Here is a 12,091-nt window from a genome sequence, read left to right on the forward strand (position 1 = left end):
ACCCGTGCTGGGCATGACCTATTGTTATTGCCTTTAAATTGCGTATATAATACGTTGATATTTTTATCGTTTTTAACCGACTTCCAAAAAAGGAGGAGGTTCTCAATTCGACTGTATTATTTTTTTAATGTATGTTACTTCAGAACTTTTGACCGTGTGGACCGATTTCGACAATTTTTTTTTTTAATCGAAAGGTGGTGTTTGTCAATTGGTCCCATTTAAATTTATTTGAGACCTAACAACTACTTTTCGAGTTATATCTAATAATGCGTTTTTACTTGACGCTTTTTTCGTCGACCTACGTTGTATTATACCTCATAACTTTCTACTGGATGTACCGATTTTGATAATTTTTTTTTTTGTTGGAAAGAAAATATCCCTAGTTTGGTACCATGATAAGGAAACCAGGATCTGATGATAGAATCCCAGATAAATCGAGGGAAACTCTCGAAAATCCGCAATAACTTTTTACTGGGTGTCCCGATTTTGATAATTTTTAATTTAATCGAAAGCTGATGTTTATCATGTGGTCACATATAAATTTTATCGAGATCTGATAACTACTTTTTGAGTAATCTCTGATAACGCGTAGTTACTTGACTATTTTTTCGTCGATCTACGTTGTTATTACTCTTCGATGAAATTGAAGTCGGTTATTTTTCGTTTGCGAGCAAACACAATTATACGTGATAGGATCGGCGGCGTGCGTTAAGCCGATGACGACCGTTCCCCGATCTAAAACTGTGTCTTTGTAGTCCGCGTGTCGAAGCTTTCAACTCGTGAGTACGCTTGCAGGTGGACCGTCAGTCGGAACCGCTCGCGAGCAGGCTGCGGGACATCGCGAGCAACTCGTCGTCGCTGGAGCGCGAGCTGGCCGCGCCCGCCGCGCCCGCTGCGCCGTCCGACACGCCCAACACGCCCGACGAGCCGCCGGTGTTCGTCGGCGACCCCTTCGCCGACGTCATCGCCATGACAGAAGTGAGTTATATACGTCGATATAGATATTGTCTAGCTACGTGTCAATATCAAAATTAATTTTAATACTAACATGTAATTATAGTATATAACTAATCGTTTACTCGTTTTTCCGGCACATTTTATCTTTAATTTTAATTGAAATATCATTCTACGCTTAGTTCGTCAACGTATTCCAAGTGCAGTGCTTGGTCGAATAACTTGTTTAAATTTTAGTACCTGGGTGACCGAGCTCAGCTCGGTATTTTTAGTAAATCGTGAAGGATTAGTAGTAGAAGAGAGAGTTGAAATGATTCGCTGCCGGTTTGGATGAAGTCTTTTTTAACCGACTTCAAAAAAGGACGAGGTTACTCAATTAGACCGGAGGAAACAAGTTAAGTTAAATGTATGTTCGGGGATAGCGTCGTCGTTTATGAAAAGATTTTGATAATTCTTTTTTGTTGTAGTGGTATCATAATAAGGAAACCAGGATCTGATGATGGGACCCCAGAGAAATCGAGGGAAACTCTCGAAAATCCGCATAAATTTTTACTGGGTGTACCGATTTTGATGATTTTTAACTTAATCGAAAGCCGATGTTTATCATGTGGTCATATTTTATCGAGATCTGATTACAACTTTTGGAGTAATCTTTGATAATACGTATTTCTTAACTATTTTTTCGTGTAACTACATTGTATATTACTTGTCGATGTAATTGAAGTCGATTTTTTTTCGATTGCCTGCAAACACAATTATTAATAAAGAATTAACGCAAAATAACAATAAAAAATAACGATAAATTAAAAATTGATACAAAATATACAATTACAAGATTGAGAGTAATTTCTTCTCAAAAAATGACAGGCGCTCCAACAAATCATGTTTTTTTTTTATTTAAAAATCATATTTAAATGCGAATTATATATTTATAAAATATGTATAATATTTTTTTACCGACAATAATACAAAATATAAATAAATATAAAAAATCAAAAATTAAAAATAGTAAAAAAATAATAATCATAAAATATGAATAAAATTTTTCGATTTTACCGACATAATAATAAAAAATAAGAACTGCCTATTTAAATAAAAAATAACGAGTGCAATTAGAAAAAAAAGAAAAAATAATTGATGAGAGACATGGGGATTTGAACCATGTTCTCCTCGGTTGATCCCGACCGGCCGATTTCCCACTGAGCTATTGTAACTAAATTGACAGATCCGAAAACCTTCGTATTCTAACGATATTTTTTCACTCCCTAAAAACAGGGATAAAACGAAATTTTCTAAAAATGAATCCTACCTAGATCGATTTATCTCCCCCGAAACCTTCTATATACTAAATTTTATGAAAATCGTTGGAGCCGTTTCCGAGATTCAGATTATATATAATTATATATATACAAGACTTGCTCATTTATAATAGTATATATAAGATTTAACTTTTTATAGTACTACATATTAAAACTGTCATTGTTTTTTCGAATAAAGTTGGCAAGAGAATCGGCACGCACGAGAAATATAAGCATAACCTGGCGGTCGATATCCGAGTCGAGCAATCAGTCGCTGACCGGGCTCGACGTCGAGGCGCCGTCTCATAGAAGCGGCGACCCCGCGCCCGACCGCCGCCTCACGCCCGTCGACAACCGCTACCGCGCCGACGGCGACGAACTCAACCACAACCTGCCTCCGGTCCTCACCGAGCGCGGCGAGAACGACAACGGTGACGTCGACGGCGACGTCAACGTCAACAGCCACGACAACGATGATGTCGACGGTCAAGAAAACAGCTTCGTCAGTGGCCACGAAAACGGTGTCATCAGTGGGCGCAACGGCGATGTCAATGGTCACGGCAACGGCAGTCTCAATGGCCACGGAAATGGCAACGTTAATAACCAAGATAATAGCGACATCAACGCCGACGACGAAAGCGACAGCAACGGCGACGGTGATGCAGACGTTACCGATTTAGGAGACAGCGTGGCGAGATTAATAGAAATCGATTTGAATGGTGAGTTCACCTTACATACTGTGCTCAACAGACATATTTTCGAAATCAAACATTCGGTTCAATTTTAATCTAATATCAATCTGGTTCTCGAGAGTCCCTCAATAAAATAGTATACATAAATTAAAGGTAAAAACTTCGATATCTTGTTTGTTTTCGGTATGTAACTATATATAGGAATATAATTTTATAGAGGTCAATCGACTTTATTCTGCCGATCGATTCAATCGAGATCTGCTATTGGTCAAAATACGGTTCACAATATTAGTAATAATATCGATCTAATAATGTTCACGTTATTTCGTGACCGTTGTGAGGTTCACCGAATTACGACCGATACTTCCATGAGACCTCTCGAGCCACGACAGCTCGCGACCGGATCACCCCGGGACCGTCTCCAGTATAATAAATAAACAAAACGATGTGTCAGCCGGCAGCTCGGACAGCGACGCCTCGGTCGTGGCCAGTCAGCTGACGCTGTGCCCCGCCTCGCCGCGCTCCGGCCCCGCCTGCGCGCTCTGCAGAGCCGGTCAGTGCCTCCATTACTTGTTGGTCTAGCAGCTATAGCGCTACTACGACCGAGTACGATTGTGAATGTTTTTTTTTTTTTTTTTTTTTGTAAAATAAAGAATGATTAGTTATTCCCCGTTGGGCGAAAGGGTATTAGTATATTTCCCACTGGGTCAATTGGTGGGGAAATTGATTTGTGGGGAAAATGAGACAATACAATAAATATAATTATAGATACTACACAATGCAATACAATATAGTTGTACTTAGGACGTATATATAACACTAGCTGTGCCCGCGGCTTCGCCCGCGTTGAAATCATTTTGTCACAAAGCTTTCCCGGCAAACTTCCAGTGAAACTCTCATCAAAATCGGCTTTGCCGTTCCGTAAACCTTCCTCTTGAAGCCCTCTCTCCATTTGTGAAACCGCATGAAAATTCGTTAAGTAGATTTTGAGGGAATCGGTCACATACGCTTTTGGGAACTTCGTTTTATAATACACTAACTGTTGCCCGCGACTACGTCCGCGTAGTTATGAAGATATGCACTACTATTAAGATGCTTAACGCAAATTATTTTTTTATTTCAGTCACTTGAAATGCTTATCACTCTTAGTAACTTTTTCAAAGGCACAATTTAGTATAATTTAATAGTTATTTTTATAAAACCTCTCTATACACCACATTTTTAGTTTTATTTTCAGGCTGCAGTATGAATAACCTATCAGGCGAACTTGTTGCTACTGTATATGTTTCATACAAACTATCAACCCCAATTAAACCCCCTTGGCGATGGAATATCGCAAAATCCGTTCTTAGCGGACGTCTACTAACTATAATCTACCTCCCTGCCAAATTTCATCTTTGTCCATCTTGGATGGATGGACCATCCAGGGGTTTTTGAGTTCTCGTGATGTCAATCAGTGACCTTTCTCTTTTATATATATAGATTACGATGTATTATTTGGACACTTCCTCGCCATCTATAGAGCATACATTTTAAATTTCAAGTCTCTTACCTTAATAACATATGACTTTCATATAAACTTCCAACCCCCGTTTTATCCCCTTATGGATCGAGTTTCGTAAAATCCGTTCTCAGCGGATGTTTACGCCCTATAAGGAACCTATCTGCAAAATTTCAAGTTTGTAGCTGTTAAAGTTTCAGAGATTTCGTGATGAGAGAGTCAACCTACCATACCCCATTTTAACCCCAAAAGGGAGTTGATTTCTAAAGATACATTATTTGGAACACCTTCTCAACATCTATAGAGCATACATTTTAAATTTCAAGTCTCTTACTCCAAAAACATAGGACTTTCATACAAAATTCCAACCCCCGTTTTATCACCTTAAGGGTCGAGTTTCATAAAATTCGTTGTTAGCAAATGTATATGCCCTATAAGGAACCTACTTGCCAATTTTCAAATTTGTAGCTGTTATAGTTTCGGAGATTTTGTGATGAGTAAGTCAACCTACCATCCCCCGTTTTAACCCCAAAAGGGAGTTGATTACTAAAGGTACATTATTTGAACACCTTCTCACTATCTATAGAGCGTACATTTTAAATTTCAAGTCTCTTCCTCCAAAAACATAGGACTTTCATACAAACTTCCAACCCCCGTTTTACCCCCTTAGGGGTCGAATTTTGTAAAATTCGTTCTTAGTGGATGTCTACGCCCTATAAGGAACCTTCCTGCCAAATTTCAAGTTTGTAACTGTTATAGTTTCGGAGGTTTTGTGATGAGTGAGTCAACCTACCATCCCCCGTTTTAACTCAAAAAAGAGAGTTGATTTCTAAAGATACATTATTTGGTCACCTTTCTACCATCTATAGAGCATTTTTAATTTCAAGTCTCTTACTTCAAAAACATAGGACTTTTATACAAACTTCCAAACCCCGTTTTACCCCCTTAGGGGTCGAGTTTTGTAAAACCCGTTCTTAGCGAATGTCTACGCCCTATAAGGAGCCTATCTGCCAAATTTCAAGTTTGTAGGTGTTATAGTTTCGGAGATTTCGTGATGAGTGAGTAAACCTACCATCCCTTGTTTTAACCCCAAAAGGGAGTTGATTTCTAAAGATTCATTATTTGAACACCTTCTCATCATCTATAAGGTATACATTTTAAATTTCAAGTCTCTTACTTCAAAAACATGGGACTTTCATACAAACTTCCAACCCCCTTTTTACCCCCTTAAGGGTCGAATTTTGTAAAATTCGTTCTTAGTGGATGTCTACGCCCTATAAGGAGCCTTTCTGCCAAATTTCAAGTTTGTAACTGTTATAGTTTCGGAGATTTCGTGATCAGTGAGCCGACCTACTATCCCCCGTTTTAACCCAAAAAGGGGTTGATTTCTAAAGATACATTATTTGGACACCTTTTCACCATCTATCTATAGAGCTTACATTTTAAATTTCAAGTCTCTTACGTCAAAAACATGGGACTCTCATACAAACTTCCAACCCCCATTTTACCCCCTTAGGGGTTGAGTTTCGTAAAATCCGTTCTTAGCGGATGTCTACGTCCTATAAGGAGCCTACTTGCCAAATTTCAAGTTTGTAGGTGTTATAGTTTCGGAGATTTCGTGATGAATGACCTTTCGCGTTTATATATATTATAGATTATAGATTAAAAAAACAAAGACAAATATACATTATACAAATCGAAATCGAATCGAATCGAATTTTAACTACTTTTCGCTATAAGTATTCAATTTAAGCATATGCATTCGAATTTAGTCTCGTTTTTTTAATTCTTATCGGATGAGCGATTGAGTGAATACCGCTATTTGATTAAAATATTACACAATTAGAGTACGAGGTGATCGGTATAGGCGACGAAACACATGTTGGATGGGTCGCGTTAGGACGGCAAAGACTGTGCACTGTGGATTCTCTGTGAGGTTATTTTGATCAGTTCCTGTGTCGCGGCTTAGTAACCCCATCTAGTGTGCATATAAGGCAACTGCCTACGAAGCTTTAAATAGTTGTCACCGTTGTCCATTGTGTGGCGCTACGGCGATCGAACTGGCGTCCATTTTATTTGAACTCATAGACAAGTCATAGACATAAGACAGTGACAAGTAAAAAAATTCGAAATCATTCTCTTTTTTTTTTTTAAACTCAACGCTCCGAACCATTTTTGTATAAATTTAATTCGAAATAGTTTTATTCGAAGATCTCCATAGTTTGATTGATCGTTGCTGCCCCATCCTGTGATTAATTTTTCGGATGTAATCTTCAAAAGAAGTAGTTTTTAGCGAACGCCTAATCATCGTATATTCAATAAAAATGTGTACATGTACATGCGATGCAGCGCCCCCGGCGCGCGGCGGGCGTGGCGCGGCGTGTGGCTGCGGAGCGCGGCGAGGACGCGCGCGCTGCGTGTGCGGCGCCGGCGCGCGCGCGCCCGCCTCGCCCGACGGCCTGCCGCCCGCCGCCGACCCGCTGCAGGCGCGCCTGCACCAGATCATACTGAGCCAGAAGGTGAATGGCGGCGCCTAGGGGCACTCGCACACGTGTCATACGTCGATAACTTGTAATCGGCGAGTGACGTTTAATGTGAAATTAAGGTTTCTTATACGTCTGTTTGGAAATATTTATTTATTTGAATATTTACATATTTATTTCATCATTTTACAGAAAGTCGTCGAGGAGTTGAGCGTCCAACTTCGTGAAGCGCGGGAGGCGTTGCGACGGGCGTCACCGTCGCTACCGCCCGCGTACCAGACCGTTGTGCGAGCGCAGGTATTTTATATGTGAAAAACAAATAATTATATAGAGACGCAAATTTAAAGGGCTGCGTCAGTACGAACGAAGTTAACACGATGGACAATTTAGTTTTACGTAAAAGTAATAAATTTGTGGCGCGACACGAAAAAGGTTACCGGTTACGGTAGGACAGTAACGTGACGTTTTTTCCCGGCGGTCGCAGCCGACGCCGGCGGGCGACGGAAGCGCTCGCGGCGGCGGGCCGAGCCGAAGCGGAAGCGCCGCCAGCAGCAGCAGCGGCAGCGCGTCCGACGTGGAGGTGGGCGAGGAGGCGCGCGGCGTGCTGTGGCTGCCCGACAGCGCAGCTCCGCGCTGCCAGCACTGCTGCCGCGACTTCTGGCTCGCACGGCGGCGGCACCACTGCCGGTGAGCGAAACACTACTAGCTGTTGTAGGCGGAGTGAAGTAAGCAAAGTAAGGTATAGTTCGCGTCATGTAAAAAGAACGCTGGCCTTGAAGCTGCGCAGAAGCGATTTATCGGTCTATTTGGTGGTATGGGGTAGCGGGCGGGCGTGTTTATCACGTGTCGCATGCTTGCCGGTGTGTTATTGGTTGGACAGTTCGACGTCGACTCAAAATATTATCGCGCACAAAAGTTTTAAATTACAAAATTCTCCATTTACTATTTATTTCACTAAAAAACAATTATCAATTTATCATTTTAAACACATAAAAACTATTAAGATACGAATATCGAGAGTACAGATAATTAATATTTTTGAATACGACATTTCAATGACTAAAAATTTTTTTATTGCTTTTGTTTAAAAAAAAAAGTGATTTTGTAAAGTGATAATTATTATACTTATTTAGTCCGAATTATTCGCTCTTGTATTTCTAGTATTTTTTAATGTACCTACCAATAACCATTACACGAAGCCGCGAGTGAAAGCCTAATTAAAAAATAAAACAGTAGTAATTGTGCGCGAGTATACCCATGCGCAAACGCACCCCCTCCAGTTTCTTTCAGCGTTCTTTTTACATGACGCGAACTATAGTAAGGAAATTGTAATATTTTACAGAATAATAAAATATTTAAAGATAATAATGATAAATAATACATAAATTCGTTATTTTGAACCAAATACTTTTGTTAATTCTTAATTTGCCAAACTGCGTGACAGTTTATCTGCGGAATTAGCGCTTAAGGACATACATTACAAAAACATCCATTCGTTTTACTCACACATAATATAATATTTTATTCAACATAACGATCATTTATTTACGATAAACAACTTGAAAGGAAAAATAGAAAAAGTTACACAACAATTGTGCTAATCATGAACGAATTGTTATTAAGATAGCTACGCCTCTAGACTACGCTACGCTGTACGCCTCTTTTCGCACGTGGTGTTCACCTTAAGAAATTGTAACACTTAGCTGTATCATATTTAATTATTTATTAAGATTAAGTTTACTTTATTACGTAATAAGTGTTAGACAATGACTGGTGATCCTAAATAGACGTCAAGTACAAGCGAGCGTGTGCGCAGGCGCTGCGGCGGCATCTTCTGCAGCTCGTGCTCGGAGATGAGCCCGCGCGGCGACGCGAGCGCCGTGCGCGTGTGCGCGCGCTGCCTGCGGTGACGCGGCGCGCCGGCGGCCGCGCTGGCGGGCGCGCTGGCGGCCGCGCTGGCGCCGGCGGCGCGGTAGCGCTAGTGCACTCGAGTGGCGACCGACGGTTCTCGATATCTATAGATATATAGAGGCGTCGAAAAGCTAACACGTAACCGATCGAATATTTGTATCGTTACCGTACAGAATCTATTCTCGACGGAGACGAAATTTCCGATTCGTAAATCGTATCGAAGTCCGGATTTAAACGGTACAGCGTCGATTCAAATTTAAAATCAAACCCGTTGACTATTCATAGTGATCCCGTTGTGACGTGTGTATTTTATGTTTCGTTAATTATTGTCTTGTTGTACGCAAATTAAAAAAAAAAAAACTCCTTTGAACTGATTCCGATGCTATTTCAAATAGATTTATGAGATCGTGACTGCTAAAGATTCCAAATTTATTTTTATTTTAAAAATTATTGTGATCATATTATAACATTTATGATATATTATTGTGATAAAAAAAAATATTTTTTATCTAACTGAATAGCAATAATGTCTAACTTGTAGACAATATAAATAAAATTCCAAAATTATAAGACAACACTTGAAAAGTCATAACCAAACAGCAAGTTTAAACCGAGCGAGCTGAATAAGATGATTTAGAAGTTGAGGATTAAATATCTTAATAAATAATTGAGACGGTGTAATACATCACCTCGCTGTCGGTGACGATCGATAAATCATATTATCTAGCTATGCTAGCTGTGCGCAATGTATTGCTTAAATCAAGCTAAAAAACCATTATTGAGTATAAATAAAAAATTTAATCTATAGTGACGCTGTAACTATTGTTAGACATTCTGTGCGCTCTTTCGTAACGCGAGTTCGGATCGAGGCAAAACGATACAATAGTATAAACGTACTAGTCAGACTGTTTCGTTTTATATTGTTTCAGATTGTTTTTTAATTTTTAAGAATGTATGATTCGGGGACTTTTACTTAACACCATGACACTTACTCCAACTCTGTAACGATGTATTTATTTATTATAAATGAATGAAAAGACGATACAATAAATGTTGATCTAATTATTATAAATAATAGTCAGTCATATGTATATTAAATTATACGTTGACTTCATAATGTTATTATATAATAAACACAACGGCTTCGGCACGTCAGAAACTGCACCTATCGACTATGAAAGCTGTAAAGGACAAAAACGTCGCAGACATTTAGTTTTTTCTGCCATTGTACTTGTCTAACTACCCTAAATAAATGTCAATTTTTAATGTGACTAATCAGTTACTTTTATGACAAACTACAACTAAATGACTGGGACGAAACGAATTAAAAAATTGTGATCAGAACTTGAAGGGTCTTTTTAAATTTTGTTTTGTGTATATAATGGCGTACTATAAAATACAAGTTTTCGGATGTCCAAAATCGAAGGCTGATTTGTTTTTATTTTTCTAAATAATTTCTTTAAAGGAAAAATGTGGGGTGATCGTCGTGTCGTCAATAAATGTCACAATAGACTGAATTTAAATAAAATTGTGGCGACCTAATTTACGCACGACGTGTAGTGTAAGCGATCGTACTGGATGATACTTAAATAATTATTTATTTATGGTTATTTTAAAAAAGTAATTCTTTCTAAAAATTGTTCATACTAGTAAAAATTTAATTGAATATGCATCCAGTATGATCGTCTTATAATGGGATAGCATTAAAATGAATGTAGCATAATGAATGGACCACAAAATGTTTAATTTATCCATATATAGTATTACAGTTTTCCTTACATATCTAAAATGTTCCACACCGCCAAACAAATATTACAGCTAGAAAAATTGATAAAGCATCGACTTTTTAAGTCCATATCGTCTGTTCATCGGACTTAGTTTATACGTTATTGATGCTGTGTATATTTGAATGCCAGACATTTTGATTATAAAATAAGACTAAATATTTAAGTAACTAATATTTTGAGTTGATAAACAAAATGATGATGCGAATGTGTTTATAAGTCAATCTGACCAGATACTAGTTCAAAATTGTAATACATCGAAATAAAAATATAAATTACCTATGTAAAGAAAGTCGTAGTAGAGAATGTAATGTTTTAAAAATCAGTCCTATTAAAATTTAAGCATATTGGATAAATAATTCTTTAACACTGAATAAAATTGTCTGGTTGGGTTGTCTAAATAAATAATACAGGAGTAAACGTATAGGTGGACCGTCGATCCTGTAGCAAAGTAACATTGAGTTTTGTATTTAATTTAAAATTTGTGATATTGATGATAATTTTTGTAAAATACTATAAGTATATGAGAGTTTAAAACATGTTGATATACGTTAAATTTATGGTGATTATTCAATCGCCGCGAGTACTCGTTGAATTTTTCTAACTATTGTTAATAACAATAATTGTAAAGCAAATAAAACAACTGCCTTGGATACTTCTGTTACATTCGTGTCTTAAAGTCAAGTAAACAAAAAAAAAAATGAAACATCGTGTATATGACGAAAACATCTTAAAACCACGTAGCATGCGACGATATACCTTTTTTACTCGAATATAATAGAAGAATCGAACTTCTGGGCGTTAAAGAAACATCACGATAAGCAATAATAATGTTCAAATGACCGAAGTAAAATAGTTTAAAGATAAATTATCTATAATATCCGTGAGACACTGAAAGCTATGTCATTAACAGTTACTAGCTTCCTATAGTATACTCCTTGAATCGTTATAAAAAACTATAATTAATCTCGATATGAAAATACAGTTTACTGTTTGGCACAAATTAACTGCATGTTTAATAATAACATTTATTTTATTCGTTTCTAGACACATGTAATATGTCAAGGACGAGTCTCTGTATGTTTTGTTTATCAACAGGTGAAATTGTTGTTACTTGCATATATTTTATATCGCAATTGAAGTTTTGAGTTACTATGTTATAATGTCGAAGTGCGAACATGTTTGTGACCAATGAATAATGATACAATGTGAAATAAAACATATTTAGTTTTATAAAAGTTTTTGATTTATTATAGTTTTTTTACAGCTAATAGCAGTAAAATACGGCTTATTCATAAATATCAATATTTTTTTAAAAATACTGACTTGTAATATATGTCTATTCTTATCAAAGAGCAACATGGAGGGGTCGCCATAGCGTTTTTTACCGATACAAAACTGTCTGTCGTTTTTTGCGGGGGGAAATCATCAACACGCACACTAATTCCCACACAAAAGTAATCGTATG

The 12,091-nt window shown here is 37.7% G+C and overlaps 1 protein-coding gene across 1 annotated transcript in view; it reads left to right on the plus strand.

Moving 5' to 3' along the window:
* Positions 1–8,838, plus strand: part of LOC123663683 (myotubularin-related protein 4) — a 44,644-nt gene extending 35,806 nt beyond the window's left edge. The window contains exons 14-20 of the mRNA XM_045598350.1: positions 796–978; positions 2,452–2,971; positions 3,318–3,497; positions 6,795–6,964; positions 7,121–7,210; positions 7,413–7,615; positions 8,745–8,838. Coding sequence (XP_045454306.1) covers positions 796–978; positions 2,452–2,971; positions 3,318–3,497; positions 6,795–6,964; positions 7,121–7,210; positions 7,413–7,615; positions 8,745–8,838 — 1,440 coding nt within the window. The remainder of the gene's footprint in view (positions 1–795; positions 979–2,451; positions 2,972–3,317; positions 3,498–6,794; positions 6,965–7,120; positions 7,211–7,412; positions 7,616–8,744) is intronic.
* Positions 8,839–12,091: the final 3,253 nt, after the last annotated feature.

Source organism: Melitaea cinxia, chromosome 20, assembly GCF_905220565.1.
Source record: "Melitaea cinxia chromosome 20, ilMelCinx1.1, whole genome shotgun sequence".
In the NCBI taxonomy this organism is placed as follows: domain Eukaryota; kingdom Metazoa; phylum Arthropoda; class Insecta; order Lepidoptera; family Nymphalidae; genus Melitaea; species Melitaea cinxia.